At 48.2% G+C, this 16412-nt stretch overlaps 1 protein-coding gene across 1 annotated transcript in view; it reads right to left on the bottom strand.

The window, feature by feature from the left end:
- Positions 1-8929, bottom strand: part of SIAH3 (siah E3 ubiquitin protein ligase family member 3) — a 47053-nt gene extending 38124 nt beyond the window's left edge. Inside the window, exon 1 of the mRNA XM_010152755.1 lies at positions 8795-8929. Within this exon, the coding sequence (XP_010151057.1) occupies positions 8795-8929 (135 nt within the window). The remainder of the gene's footprint in view (positions 1-8794) is intronic.
- Between the last annotated feature and the right edge of the window lie 7483 nt (positions 8930-16412).

Consider the following 16412-nt stretch of genomic DNA (forward strand, 5'->3'; position numbering starts at 1 on the left):
GGTCTTGCTGAATTCAGGGCACTACCATGATCACCATACTTGGTCAAGCAGTTGGAATAAATGATCCTTGTAGGTCCCTTCCAACTGAAACAGTCTGTTCTAAATATTTCTAGCCATCAAAGTCTATAGTTGAGGTAATCTTCTTAGGGTCTGTTAGAGGCCAATGGAAGTGAACACTGGCCACCATCCTGCCATCTCCATTTCAGCCTCTCACTCCCACAAAGCCTGAAGGTGACCTTACCTGTCCCCTTACCCAGCTGCCTTATGTAATCCTTGTGTGGTGGTGATTTACTCACACTTATTACTTTGCTTATTTTCCACAGGCAGTCCCTAAGAGCGGGAGAACATTTTCATCCTCTACTGATGTTGTTTTCTGCTCTGTAGCAGCCGCCTTCTTGCTCATCTATAGTGTTTGTTTTCTGCACAAAGGGACGTTACTGATTTCACATCTTTCTGTCTCATTTATGCTCCATTTCTTTGTTTCTCTTTCCATTTCAGCTAGCAGTTGATGTGAGAGAGTGTGTGATCTTGTGTTTAAGATATTCACAAGGACCTGTGTCTCTTCTCCACTATGCATTTCCCAGGGGTTGATGGGCAATTCGCCAACCACTCTGGAGCTTAATATTTCCATGTGTAAAATACCAGTAACATCATTAAAGCTGTGCAGATGATTTATTCTTTACTCAGGAGGCCAGTCTGGAAGGAAAGGGGATTTCAGTTTGGATCAGCTTAAAATGATTTCTCCAGAAGAAAAGGCTAGAACCAAAAGCACTATATCTGGCATGGAAATAACTGGTTAATTGCTTTCAAAAGTTGTTTCAAACATTTCTACCTTTTAAAAAAGGCACACCAAAAAAACACTCAGAGTACTCAGAGGTCTCTGCCATTCTCCTCCAGTGACACTGTCATGTTGTGGCTGAGGCTAAAGGGAAGAGCTAAAGATAAATCCATTAATGTTATATAAGCTGCTCAGAAATGCCTGTAAATAAATAAAAGTGCTTCAAATCACACAGTGCAGATGTGTCAGGCAATTCACCGGCAGTGCCCGGATGCTCTTCCCTCTTTGGAGGAGAATGCTGTGGGAGAGCTGAGCAGGAGTATTGCAAGTGGCTATTAGCAGCAGGTCACCCAGAGCAATTTTCAGGAGATCTCCATGCACCGCTGAAATTTCACCTTTCAGCACAGCCCTCAATAATCCTTAGGGGTAAGATCTTTGTGGGAGGTTGGGAAAACCAGCTGAGGCCACTGCCTTACCCAGCTATTTGCTGCTGCAGCAAGGAAAGCAATAGGGACACATGCCTACACACCAGACCACCAGTTTAAATCCCTACCACACCCAAGCAGAGGGAAGATAATCTCTCTTACCAGCACTAGTGGAGGGATTGTGACCATGGCTCATTGGGCTGGGTGGACAACAGGCAGACGTGGCACCTCCAGCCAGACCTGCCTTTTCATGCCTTGATCCAGTGCATGATGGCAATAAGGTTTTTCAGGCACGTAAGGCACTTGGCTTCTTTGACAGCGAGTGGTGACAGCAATGTTTTACTGCTTTTTGTAGCTCCCCTCATCTTGCTGGCAATTGTTTCAAAGCAGGACTTCATCTGTCGATAGGCAAATTGGTGGCACTAAACAAGCTGAAGATTGAATGATTATGATTTCTTCTGAAGGAGCTTAGAGGAAAATAAGAAATCCGAAGTTGCAGTGAAATTAGTGATGCTTTCCTTTCAGCGGGAGTAAAAAAAAAAGCCAAAATTAGGTTACTGAATGACAGATGAGGACAATCGTTTTCTTTAAGACTTGCCTATAGCAGGGTATGGGCAAGATGAGGAGGAAAAATACAACAGAAGAAAAGGTATTTAAATGAGAAGGGCAGGGCAGGGCAGGGAAGGGAAGGGAATGCAGTCTGATAAGGTGTTTAATGTCTCAATGTCTGTGCTTTTTGTTTCCAAATACAACACAGAGGTGGGCTGGGAAGTTGCTGCCATGTTCATCCAGACCCAAGTGGAGAGCTCAGGCCCAGGCTCTCTCTGGCTCTGTCAGAAGCTGAATGTGGCATCTCGGCTCTGCTTTCCTTACAGCCTCTGTTGCAAAGATCACACCAAAAACGGGCCCAGCATATTACTTAAATCTTGTTGAACTAGCCAAAGGAATTCACTTCTTTTCAGCAGTGTGTGCATCTCATGGCACCCACCTCCAGCGTTTCCAGTGAGGATGGCGTCTCTGCATCGCACTGTGCCGCACCGTGCGGTGCCATGTGTGCCAGCGCCAATGCCACCAAGAGGTGCTGAGGGCAGCCCATCACTGTCATCGCAACCCTGGCCTCCCAAATTAACAGTTTTTCACTCTTCTGCACCAGGCTTAGAGATGCTGATTGCTCATTGTGATGGGAAGGCTTTAGGGGTACCAGGGGGACCCAAAGTCTCATCTCTGAGTCAGGCTGGACAAGGATTATGAGCCTTCTACAGCATAAGAAGTGTTGAAGCCCTGGGGTTACAGTGCACAGCCACAGGAGCTCCTTTCCATCGCTTCACCAGAGCTCTTGGGATCTGCTATGCTTCCTTTAAACTCAATTTTTTGGGTTACTTAGAAACTTCCTTTTTTTCTCAGAGACAAGCTGAGGTTCTTAAATTCCCCCCAGGTAAGTGTGTTGAGGTCTTTGGCACTGGGAAAGAATCTTCATGATTAAGGAACAATTTATACTATCACTAAATTATGACTTTGAGGACAAATTCACAGTGCTTGAGAACCTGACTTGGGAATTTTTAACATCTGGGTCTTGCAGGATCATACTCAGTGCTTTGCTTCTCTACTGAGGCAATGAGCAACATGTGGTAAATAATGCCAGTTGTAGGAATGCCCTGGGGTGACTTACATCTGCTAGGAAGCAGACTGAGACCTCACCACTCATTTTGTGTAATCAAGGCTTATATTAAAACATCCTTCTTTCCTCTGTGCTCCACGTGCTAGCTACAGGAATTGCTTTGGGGCAGTATTTTTCCTGTGGTAGGTAGCTGGGCTGTTATGTCCTATCCAAAGGGCTGCACTGAGAAATTCTTGATATACTGAGCTTTATCAGAGTGGATGGATTCGACGCTGATATGTGGTGTTGCCTGATGGCTACTCCTCACCCTGCTGTCAAACACCCAGTTCAGGGGAGAGGTATTTCTCTAATATTGTAATAACAGCACCATCTCTGGATGGTAACATCTGACTTGAAACATCCTGCAACCAGGTTGGGTTTATCGTTGAAATTCACACCAGCCTTTCCACCCTCAAAATCAAACGTGCATAGGAAAGGACTCGATGCTTACCAGCTCTATCCCATCTCTAGAGCTGTATCATGACAGGCACTGTAAGTTAAGAGCAGTAATTAATTTTCCACAGCAGGTTTGGGGCAGAACTGGGGGAGAAGGAAGCTGGAGCATATTAACACAGAAACTTCTGAGATGGCAGACTCTCCGAAGAGATGTCTTAATTGTTATTCTGGGAAGCCACGCTGGAGCTCGGAGCTGCCTTGCTTTGTCTTGCAAAGCCTGTGCTGCCCCGTTCTGAGGTTCCATGGGTTGTGCGGGCTTGAGGTTAATGGGTTATGGGAGAGGGAGCTCTTGGGACCAGGCAGCAGTGGATGAAGAGGCCCTGGAGAGAGCTGCCGGAGCATGATTTGCCTCCCCTCCGCAGAGCACCGCAATGGCCACATCTGCAGGTGGCCATGGATGCACAGACAGAGGCTCCCGAGGTGCTCATGGGCAGCTTGGTTTCCAGTTTTGCCCTTTGAAACCCTTTGAAGCGGAGGCAGGGATGAAGGGGCAGCAAAGCAGCACTGTTTGCTGCCTCCACATCCCTATAGAAGGATTTGAAAGTCTGTGGTGCCCAGTGCTCATGTGGCCTTGGCCCTGAGCTGGAGTGGGATGCAGGTGCCTTGCCAGGTGTCTGAGTCCCATCCTGGGTTTGCAGGCAGCAGGGGGTTTTGTAGCCCCTCGCAGCATCAGTATCACAATCTGCTGGACACTGAGGCCAAACACCACTTGGGTTCCCCAAATTATAGACCTACACAAGAGACTTGAGGATGTCTGTGCTGAGATGGTGGCAGAGGGTGTCTGGGGGTTGTTAGCAGCAGGTTTCACAGTCCCTCTCCTCTCTTGCACCAAATAAATAAATATATAGATCTCGTGGGGGTATAATGCACCATGGCACTTTAATCCTGCTGGGGATAAAGTGGATTACATTGCTATTTGGCTGGCCACTGTGCACAGAGCCAGACTGCTTTAACAGGATTCAAATCCTTTCCCTAACTCAGAGCAGATTTGCTTGTTGCTTCAAAAAAAAAACCAGCTGGAAGACCCTTTGGCCCCATAAACAATGTTTTTTGAATATAAAACTGAACTATTTACACCTTTATTTAAATATGCTTCTTTTCTTAATTCAATGAGTTTGTTTAAGTTCTACAGATATGAGGAAGGGTGGTCTTTATAAGAACATTGTAAACACATTGTTTTAGTCTTTACAGTATCATTTTTCACACTCTTCAAACAGTTTAAGTTGTGTGTAACAAGCTAGTAACTCCTTGAACGAAGAGGTTCTGTTTTAACCAGCCATACCCAGAATCTCACAAAACATTGTGCCTGGCCAGGCTGCGATTGCACTGCAGTCCCCTGCCATGTACGGCTGTTTTTCGGAGCAGGGACAGATGCCAGGTAAGGAGTGAGGACACAGCCACCCACCTTCGCCTTCTCCCCAGGGTGCAATTAGCAGTGCTGGGGGGAATTGCTATTACCAGGGGCAAAATGCAGAGGAATTCATTGATTCTCGTCTCTGCAGGGACCAGCAAACCGTGCTCGTTTCTGCAACACACACGGAGCACATTAAAACTTTCCCTGAACGCTAGGGCCAGCAGCCAGCAGCATGAGCAGTTCTCCTCTAATTAATATGGCCTTGGAGAGAGCAGCCACTTAGCTGGGGAGCTCCGTTGCCTGGCTGTACCTCTCCAAGGGGAGATATCAGGGTGAGCGCACACTTGAAGGAAGACGAGTTACAAGGTAAGGCACATAATATGATCAAGAATGATGGTGACCTATAGAAGTGCAGTAAATATGTGATTATCTCTGCTTGGCGAGTGAATTTTAATCCCAGCATAGCACCATGCAGTAAGGAGGTGCTGCCATGCCTGGGGAAGCTCATGGGAGGACAAAGAGCAGAAAGCAGCAAGAAGGACAAAGAGTCTCCAAAACACACACCATCACACACACACACACACCCCCAATTCATACCCCTGCCAAACAGGCAGAAAGGAGGGTGATGGTTGAAAAATTGTCTTTCCTTGTTTAGAGCTGCCTGTGTCAGCCCATTGTGCACAGGGAAAATAGCAGCAGATCAATAGAGGTGTCTGTGCTGACACTCATGCCATCTTCTCCTTTAAGACACACTGAATCGCTCATCAGCCTTCCTAGTTAATGAGCCTTTCAGCGGGAAGGCAGGCACGGGTTTCTTTCTCAGTGTGTGCTTCTCTGCCAACCTCCGGACCTCTCCTGAAGGAAGAGGTTAAGTGATGGGCTCTGGTCACAGTCAGAGGGCCAGGCTGTGTTTGCAGTGACAGCATGCTGACATAACTTTACTGGAGGCCTCCCATGGTCTGGCTACGGGTCTGTGACAGCAGAAGCTGGTGCAACCTTTCCCTGGAGGGTAGCAGGGTTCCCCTGCCCTCTGTCAGTGTTTTATGTGATGCCAAACCTCTGACACACGTGTGTGATCCCAAACCACAGGTCTTTGGGCTGGGCTGGGCTGGATCCCACCACCATCCCTGAGCACTACCCTGGATGGAAAGAGAAAATTTGACTTTAATGGAGCTATGCACGTTGGCACTGACTGAGGACCTGACCTGTATGAGGGATGTCAGTGTGGGTAATCACACCAGAACCTGATGCCTGTCATTTACTGTTTGCCCTCGCACAACCAGTCAGCCAGGAGCCCCTTTGCCTGGGTGCTGTGGAGATACAGAATACAAATAATCCCTTTGCAAAGAGCTTACAATTTTGGAGTAAGCAGAAACATTTGAGCCTTGAAGGGAAGAGAGAGAAATGACATTGCTCCTAGCCCTTGTTTCCTAGCAGACTTGTATTCATCGACCGCGAACCTTAATACAGTTTTCACTCCACTTGTCAATTGTTAAGATAGATTTGGGGGCTGTCAACAAAATGCTACAGTTGAAATGACCCAGCTAGAAATAATAGACTACGAGACATCAAAGTAGTCATAATACTTTAAATCACCACAGAGGAATGCATTCAACCCTTTCATTTTTAATGGTCCCCCGGTGTCATTTGGCACATGGGACAGTTTGGGGAGGCAGACTTCCCCGTCCCAGCTTCAGAACCTCTGCACTAGGTTGCTAGATGGAGCAACCACAACCTCCCCGTGCGTCCCCAAGGGGAAAAATGGGCATCCTGAGAAGCAGGTTCATCTGACTTGTCTTTGACACCAGATTTTGGACAAAGGCACCTTGCCGGTGGGAGATGACTGCCTCTCCACCACCACGTAAGGGCAGTTGGGGTGAGACGTCTTGCTGGGAGACAGCTGGCGCTAGCCCGCTGGCCCCTACCGCTCGCTGGCGTTGGCAGGTGGGTGGGCACAAAGGGGTCTGACCCACCAGCCTCTCCTGGGTGCTGGCACAAAGCGGTGGTGCGTTCCTTACACAACTGGTGGGAAACCAAACGGAGCACCTTGAGAGCATCTCAGTGCTGAAGCTCACTCTCTTTACCCGGCTGGATGTAAGCTGGGTAACCCAGGAGCACCTTCAACACATATGCCACTTTACAGGTAGGAGTTTTTTTCACAGAAAAGAGGTTTCTTGTCAGCTTGTCCCATCTGCCTGGTGTCCCAACAGGTCCATGTGGGGAAACACGTGCCATTGGGTTCCCACTGCAATCACAGGAGCAATTCCCAATGCACTCAAGATGATTCTCACTGGGGCTTCACTGACACCTTGGACCTTTCCTTAAATGCTCCCATTTGTTTCCCAAAGACTTTTGCATCCAGTGTCTACTTTCAAGAGCTGCCAAGACAGTACTGAGATCAGCTGTTTCTCTACCAGGCTTTGGGTCTGAGCAGTGAAGAGCTTGGCGGTGGGGGATTTTATTACACTAAAATGCCCCATGTGTTTAACAGAATGGAACAGAAGCATCTTTTTTTTTTTTTTTGATACATTCAAAAGTAAAATGCTGCAGCTCCTACAACAGCAAATCTGCTACTCAAGACAAACTGAACTGATAAATTCAGGTCTAGTCCTAGATACAAGTGGAGCAGTCAGTGAACGCTTCTCTGTGTCCTTATGGGACTTCATCAGACAGTGCCACTGGCACTGAAATTGCCCTTCAATAACATTTATTTCTGCTCAGATTTAAAAAAATAATTAAAATTATAGATGAAAGTAGCAGGAGACAGTCACATGAAAGAGGATGAGTGCAGAAGCATTCTTTTACAAAATATCCCCATGCACTTAGGAACACAGCTATTTCTCTTATCTGTTTGGATGGCCAGATCCTTTCAGATAACGACAGGGCTGCAGGTTTTTTAAGTAGCTTGTGTCAGTGACGGAGCAGGATGCTGGGAGAGGTGAGCCTGCCCCCAAGCTGTCCATCCCCTGGGAGCGCCTGCCCCAGACAGCAGTGCTCACTGGGCTGAATGCAGCCTTGCAGGGAAATCCTCCGGGAGCTGGCACCCTGATAGAAACAAACTCTCCCTGCCTGAGCGCAGCTTAAGGTTGGAAACATAACTCCAAGAAATCTGCCCTTTTTTTGAGAGGGGATGCTGCTCCGAAGAGGGATTTACTCCGTCAATGGACTTCCTGGGGACCCGCAACTCGGGAAAGATGCTCCCTGCAACCCCTTCAAATTCCTTCCAGGGACCCCAGCAGAGCCAAAGATAAGTTGTCCTGAATTTCATTCATTTCTGAGCTTGCATCGGGCTCACAGAGCAGCATCACAAGTCAGTTCTGCCAGGACTTCCAGCAAAACAAGAGTCACTTCATTAAAGTTGGTCATTCACTACCATGATAAAGTAATTAGAGCTTCCCAGTCTGTTTTTCCCCCTGCTGCTGCTACGTACAGGCATCAGGACTCTGCCACAGACAGAGCTGTTGACACTTTGTCAGTAAAAATCCGGAACCGTGTGAGTAAGAGAAATGTTTTATGGGGACTATAAATAGTTTTGCATTAAGGCAAATGTATTCTCCTGCCTAAAATAGATTCACCTTGCAAACGGCTTAAGGACACTTTCAGTGCCAGAGGAATGCCTTCAGACTCCCCTCAGGAGTCAAAACCAGCCTTTTTCCCCAAAAAAGCAAGCAAGACCAACAGCCGGAGAACCCTGTGCTGCCACCACTCCCCTCCTGTTCCCCACTGCTGTGCAGCAGCCGGCTGTGCTTGGGTGTCAGCCTGGGAGATCAGCCGGCGTCCTTCCACCAAAAAGGGAGGTTAATTCATCCAACTAACTTTTCCCATCATTTTCTCCAGAGGCTTGCAACATGCATGCTCATTACACGGGTGAAAGGGATGAGGAAACTTTGGGGAGGGGGCGCAGCGACTTCCCACGACCGCTTGGAGAAGCGGGTTGCTTTCCCTTCGCTCCGAAGGGAATCACGCAGCCAGACAATGCAAACATCCTCTCTGCCAGGGCTACAATCTGTTAACAGCACTCTCCCCTTGCTGCCGGAGCATCTTTTCATTCCCTGCGGAGAAACGTCGGCAGTGGGGGGAGGATGAGAAGATGTCAGAAGAGAAAAATAACATTTTTAACTCACCTTTAGGCTGTGCGTTGGGTTGACGACGCAGACAAGTTGCCCAGCAGCTGAGAAAACCCTCTTTGCCTTGTAGTGCTGAAACCGCAGGTGAATAAGATCTAACACAGCCCCAAAGCACTGGGTGAAGAAAAGCATCACAACTTTTGGCGTTGCTGCTGCTGGCGGTGGGCAGGGGAAGCAGCGAGGGAGCCCCTGAGTCCTTGAGCCCGGGGAGGGAGTGCAGTCGGCGAGAGCTACGCTCCGGCACGGCTTAGCATGCCTTCATATTCATCATCAAAATAAGACGGGAAGAGGCTTGCAGCAGCGGGGCGGCCAATGGAAAGGACAGAAATGTTATCCTTGAGGTCCGGAGACAGCCAATAACGAATGCCTCCCCTCCAGAAACTCCCTGATGAATTGAGCCTGGTGGAGAATGTATTATTGAACATTACCATACATCAGCACATTGCATTTATCTTGTGATTACAGCCAGTCATACGTAAGGCTGTGGAGATATGCAGGCAGAATTGATTGCTTAACGTCTTCATTTATTAATTGCCTTAATTTAACAAAAGAGCGCTCGGATACCAAAGCTAAATGTAGGGAAGAAGCCCACCAGCGTAACTGTTAGAAAGTAGCAAAAAAATCGATTAAGTAGACTATGTTTTACTGAGGGAGAATAATCAAATATGCAAAGAGAGCTGGAGTTCCTCGCAGGGGTTAAGCAGAAATAGCGCTTGCTATCTAAATAAATTCACATCTGTGCGTTTGCGGGCTTCAATTTGTGTTTTCAGCGCTCTGAAGTTTTATAAATGTTATATTCTGTTACTTGACCGGGGTCCCAGCACAAATATAACATTTCCCCCCACCACTAAAAATAGGAGAGGTCAGGTCTCAGGTCTGGCGTAACTTGGAATAACTTCATTTAAAGTCAGGGATGTCTTCCTGATTTACACTCGCCGGTGGATCAGGTCCGTCGGACGCAAAACATGGTAATTACTGGATGCTGGAACTATGAGAGCATAAAAAGGCACAGAGCATGCTTCTAAAAATAATGAAATACATGATGCATGAGAGCACACACAGAGAGAAACTTGCACTGAGGGAAAAGTGGCTTCTAAATCAACAGAATAATTAAACATGCAGAAGGCTTTTGCTTGTCATTCATCTGCATATCGGTGGGCAGGAAATTACTAATTAGCCATTAGATCGTCCTAGGCATTAAAAAGGAATTAGGGAAGTGCAAGGAAAACAACACGATTTTGCGTATTGTTACCAGTGCATATCTCTGTTGGTGGGCAGGGATCCCTTCCCAGCCATTGAGGCTCATTAAACTTGCGTCCCCACAACCGGGTTTTCTGGGAGGTGACTGCGCCGAAGCAGCCGAGGGAGTCAGAAAGCACATTCATTTCACGGGACAATCCTGTCCGATATGTTTCTCTGCTTGTTAATAAATCAAAGAGGGTTAATTTAATTAGCGCTCTGCCAGAACTTCCTATCAGGGTGCTATTTAGGCTTGCTAGCTAAGTACTCAGATGGCTTATTTAGCCTTGGTAATCCTTTTTCCCTTCAAAGCAGAACAGATAAAAGTAGATTTGCTTTATTTTTTCCCCTTTCTTTTTAAACGTGAGCCCGGCACCGGGGGTGAGACTTGTGCTCCGGATGGAGCAGCCCCCTTGCAGCACGAGCTTCAGCCTGGGACTGGATTGCCACAGCTGCCTCTTCCTAAATCAATACTGCAATACCGGCTCTGCCAGACTGCAGAGCTTGTGCGTAAAAAAAAATAAAAAAGGAGGGCTGAGTAGATAAATAAGTGGGATATTGTGAATGCTGGAACAGCTGACGACACAACCACCCCCCCTCCAATACATTAAATACGGGAAAAATATGTATCTCTCAGTTCCTAACATTTGCTTGCAAATGAGAAGAGGAGATAATTTTTGCAGCGCTGAGAGACACTTTGAGAATATTTTGAGACAGACTTGAGGACAAGTGAATGAATTGATTTGCTTAAATGTATCCTTTTCTCCGTTCCCAAAGTAACTGCGAGCATCCAGCTATTTATTATTTATTTCTTCCCGATTTGTAGTTGGTAGCTGCACAAACACTTTGTACCAGCAAATATCAGCCTGCAAGTTATCGGTGCCAGTATCGTGCCGCCAAAGCCTTAAATGAGCAAAAGGTGCTCGTTATTCACACTGGTTGTCACCACCCAAATCCCCTGGGATCTTTTCTGTTTGACTGATTGACTCGGCTGGATGTGTCGCGTGGGGGGCATGATTCCCTCTGTGGGCAGCAGAGGTGGCACCCTTCACCCCTGTCGTCCAGCCAGCTTTTGGCCTCTGGCAGGACCCTACGTCTGCCGAGCCGTGGCTGCTGGCCAACGTCACTCGCCGCCAGCCGAGAGGAGGAACAGGTCCGCCTGCAAGGGCCACTCCGTGAATCCCACTGAAGTGCTGGCTGCTGATTTCTGGAGACTGTAGCTGTTGTTTCCAAGACAGTCAGTTCCGTAATGTGCAAGTGGGACGTGGCAAAAGACCATAGGCTAAATCATCATTAGGATCCGGAATTTGCCAAATTAGCAGTTCTAGTGGCATCTCCATAATATTCGTGGGGTTATAATGCTCTAGCAGCTCGAATGCTGGTGCAGTTGCACAAGGTTAACACCGTAACAGGAGCAACTAGACATAAAAACTGGCTGCAGTGGTGCCAGCTTTCCGTTTTGCCCTCTTTCCTTTCAGTCCAAGCTGCCGAGGTGAAAAGGAAACACTCGTGGGAAACCACGGGTGTCTGAGCACCGTGTGGCCTGGCAGGGCAACAGCCTGGGAGACACATCGCTCATTCCAAACCAACGTTAAATTGCAGGGTTTGGGTTGTAGTCTGATTTCTTTGTCTTTCTGACTGGGCACTTTTGGGGGTGACAGTCATACACGACAGACATGCCAGACTCCCTTCCTGCTCTGCCGGGCAACTCAGTCAATCCAGGCCCCTTCTCATCCCTACCTGTACAAAGCTGGGGGAGCATCCCACACCAACATCCACAGGATGAAGCCTGTGCAGCCAGCACTGAGCTCCTCTTCGTTTCCAACAGCCTTAGGGGAAACCTAAGTTGACACCAGCACTGGTCTTTATCCCAGGGATGGGAGAAGTGGATGCTGTTCAGGGGCTTCATCTGTATCCATTCAGGTGTCTCACCAGCCTGTTGCTGACTGTCAGTAGGACCTCTGGCAAGGCTGGCTGACGTGGGCTGTACCCTGGCTCCACTATTTAATATTTCTTTGGGGAAGGAACCAGGCCAAGCTAACCTGCCAATGCCCTCTAGCAGGGACAGCCCGCATGGACATCCTGGGGTAGGGAAGGGCTCCTTTTACACCCTCAGTCATGTCTTTTAGGGATGCTAGTTGGCTATTTAAATGGGTCCCTGCCCTCTTCTAGCCAAGGCACAAATCCATTTTCTGCCTGGCAAGGGGTTGCAGGAGCAGAGTCTGTGCCAACTAGGCACCTCTCCCATGAGTGTCTCTATCTGAGTGTGTCCAGCTCCCTTTGTAGTCGTGGGGGGAATGGGGCACGTTGAGGATGCATTTCCCATGACCTGGCTGGGGTGTCAGGCAGTTTTCTGCATCCTTTGGACACAAACTTTAAGTGTGAAGCTTCATCTGCTCTCTTGGGTCTCACAGCAGGTTTTGAGGAGAGGTGTTTGCACTGTTAGTTAATATTTTCCTCTTTTGTTCACCAGAGCTTTTAAGCAAGAACGTAAGAAATGTCTCTCTAGCTCCCTGTGATGGTCCCTCTAGCCCAGCACCCTGTCCCCAGCAGTGAGTACAGGAGGTGGCATTTTGAGATGGCTCGTAGGCAGGGCCATCTGCCCTCCATTCTCCTGGTATTCCTTCAGGCCCAGCTGTCGTACTGAGGCATTGGAGGGCACATCCCTAGAGAAGCACAGCCAGCAATTTTTAAAACTGGGAGGAGAGTTGTAGCCCTCCAACCTGCTTTCTGTAAAGCACTTGTCCCTGCATACCAACTGCTTTGTTGGTGCTTTCACTGGAGCCCATTCTTTCCCAACAGCCTGGCTTTGAAGTTTCCCATGAAGGAGAACAGTGGCATCTCCTGGTAAGTTCTTCCAAAAGTTATTTATCTTCACCAATAGCGCTTTTAATCCCATTTCCAGTCTGAATTATTTTCCTACATAAGATTCTGTCTGCAGAAAGTCATCGTGCTTTCTCTTGCTGAGCTGGGGCCCTCTGCCATCACAGACCTTCTCCATGTGAAGACAACCTTTTTTTGCCTAAAACCTCCTTCAGCAAACCCAACAGACAGATAGTGTTTCCCTTGCAAGGCACCTTTCTTGCCCAAGATCAGGACATTCTTGCAGCTTTATGCATTTTCATCCTCTTCAGCTGTTCTTGAGCCTGATCTGCTGCTCACCGTTGATGAATACAGAAGAAAAATGACCCATTTGGCTCACAGCATCGGAGTGCACTGGTTACAGGCACAACACTTCAACTCCTTTGGGTCCCCATTCCCACACTTCCTCCGCTTGCAGGTCAGATTTTACACCGCTTCCATACACCTACATGAAAGCCAGAGCTGCCTGTGGGGAGGGAGAACTGCAAACCTCTCTGGAAAATGCATGGAAGTGCTCCTTCCTGTTGTCTTCTCTGATGTCTGCAGAGATGAGAAGTGAGAGCATCAACAATTATTTTTCTCTCTTTTAAAAAAATATCTGTTTTTTAAAAAAGCAAAGTGCCATCAAAAGTAGTTGGCTTTGCCAAAATACTTTATTTGTGGCGATTTACTTTGCCAAGTATGTTTTCAAAACTCCATTTTGACTCCCTGCAAAGATATAAGAAGTAGCCACACTAAGATTGTATGGATGCTTTAAGCAGAAACTGATCTTAAATGTCTCAACGATTTTCATTTTCTCAAAAGGACAGCTTTTATTGGGCAAGAACTATCAAAAACAGTGTTTAAAGCAGTTAAATAACATGCCAATTAAGATATCAGTGATAAATGCCACACATAATCTTACGAAACTAGGGAGAAAACGGAATTTGCTGAACTGGAACCAATTCACAATGCTGAGGTTCTTCCCGATATTTCCTCAGCGCTGCCTTCCCCCTCCCTCTGGGCAGCTTGCCTTCAACCGTGCGTGGTCATTGCCCTCAGAGATACTTGGCAATGCTGCACATCCAGCACCATCACCGGAATAACCAGGGGTGCACGCGGCCGTCGCAGGCATGCCTGGGCCATGTTTTCCCCATCTGTCACAGGGCAAAAGTAATTTCTGCGCTCCCTCATTGCCTGCAGAGCATCGTCGCTGCTGACCTGGGCTTTTTCTTCTAATTCCCCTTTGGCAGAAACTAACATTTCCCTCTGGTGTTGAAGGACACTAATATGGCAAGAGGTGCTTTTCTTTTATTCCTTTCAAAGTCATCTTTCCTATGCTATTATTAGCAATACATGAGTTTTCTAGTCACTGGGTCAATAGGAGAATGCTTCATTTTTCCTTAGGGGACATCTGCCCAGGGATAAAGGTTGCTGCCTCCACCTTCTTAATTTTGTCCCTTCACACCACTGTATTTGGTATTCTCTCCCTTCCTCTGCTCGCTTATTAACGGGAGAGTTTATGGCAATATCTCATGCCACTTTTCTCTGCAAATGTTATACCTGTGAGAGCATCTCCTTTAACTCTCACCAGCAAGCCAGCAGCTCAATAAAGACACTTTACATTTTCATGCTGTTATTAGATAAAGTAACTGCCATCATTTCCTATTCATAGTGGCTGCCTGGTGCCCACATTATCATAAGGATGTATTGCTTTCAATTTCCAGCCTAACGCAATGCCCAGTGGAGAGTCCCGCTGCCCCAGGCCATACTGGCATGGGGGGGGGGGGGAGCAGATCTCTGGCTGCCTGGGTAGCCTTGGTTGGAGAGAAAAAGCACCAGGAGCCAGTAGTGATGGAGTAGGGCCCTTTTCCCGCCGACAGCCCAGGCAGCAGCTTGTTCATAGGCAGCATCTAATTCTGAGCGTGTTTTAAGGGCTGAAGAGTTTCCCTTTTGCCTGAGAGGCTGTCTCTGGTCAGAGTCTGCACACTGGTGTTTTGCTCCCAGAGCCACACTCAGTGGGGGACAGTGGCTTTCAGCCTCGCAGACGGGCGTCAGTGCTGGGGTCACCCTTTAATCTCCTCAGTGTGCCCTCAGCTCCAGGGCTGGTGTGTCATCAGGATGCTGGGGACTCCCTAGGAGCCTGCCAGAGTCATCCCAGGCTTTTTCTTTTTGGTCCAGCTGCTTTCAGACACAGACGCGCAGGCACAGAGACGTGGGAAGATGGGCAGGTAGCAGGGACAAAACGGGCTTGCTGTGCTCATGTCGAAGCATGAACAGCTTCTGGGCGTGCAGATGAGCCCTGCTGAATTAGGTCATGCCACCCCTGCGGAGGAGGAGGAAGTCCTGGGCAGTGAAGAGATGGAGGGCAATAGCCAAACAACCCAGCAAGACGGGCTGAAGTCCCCACTCTTCCGGGTCACAGGAATGATAAATAATTCAGGCTTGCTTCAGAGCTTTGGATCCTACCTCCACGTTTTCCTGGTCTTGGACTTTTCTGTCTCCAAAATCTAGTCTAGGCAGAGTTAGGAGATGTTCATCAAGGATTTTCCAGCTATCGGGGGTGGCACACATCTTTTAGTGGATTCCTATGCCTGAGTTTGCCCAGGGAAGCAGTCTCTGCGAGGGGTCCTGCCTGCTGTAAGGGTACATGCACAGCCCACACTGCTCTCCCTGGCAGTGGCATCCCACTGACCTGGCCTTAGCAAAGGCCCCAGAACACAGATGACCCCAAATTAGTCTGGGTGCACATCAGTGCAAGTGCCTCTGTGTCCCATCCAGTTCCCATCCTGCTTTGGGCAGTGGAGTTCCCCACTGCCAGCTGTACACTGGCAGAGACCCCTTGCCAACGCAGGCACGGACCAGGGATGGCTGGACAAGCACCAGGTAGGTATGAATCTCAGACCCCTTTTCTAAATTTCTAAACCCTTTTTGTGAGAGTCTCTGGCACAGAGAACTCCAGGACAAATTCCAGCAGCAACATCCCAAGCGGTCATGGTGAGCCCAGGGGCCACCACCACTCTCCGAAGGTCCTACCAGCAGAAAAGGCCCACTGGTCCCACTGGTAGCCACCGGCCAGGCGGGACACTTAGTACATCTCATTTGAAAAATGTTTCCTGCCAATGCCAGTGTTTCTGAGGTTTTGCTGCGAAGCTCAATTAGCTAATGGCATAGAGATTCAGGGACTGATGTGTATGGGAGGCAGTACTCAGTGCCAAGTGCTGTTAAGATGATTACCACGTCCCAGTGTGTCACCAGAGGCATCCATCCCTCATAGGCTGCACCCGGTAACAGCTTGCCTGGACCATGTCGTTTCACATCTATACATGCACCAAAGGCACCCTGGCAACAGGGATCATGTTTTCAGACCCCAGCTATTTAAGGTCGAGCCCACCTAGGTCAGAGGTAACGCAGGGTCTCATTTGCTCAGAAAGTGTGCACAACACGGATGCTGAGTAAGAAGGGCCTCACCTGGAGCACCAAGTCCTCTTCCGACATTCACGTGTCACTCCCATGACACTGATGGCATTTGTAG

The sequence above is a fragment of the Eurypyga helias genome, unplaced genomic scaffold (assembly GCF_000690775.1).
Source record: "Eurypyga helias isolate BGI_N326 unplaced genomic scaffold, ASM69077v1 scaffold17215, whole genome shotgun sequence".
NCBI classification, from domain to species: domain Eukaryota; kingdom Metazoa; phylum Chordata; class Aves; order Eurypygiformes; family Eurypygidae; genus Eurypyga; species Eurypyga helias.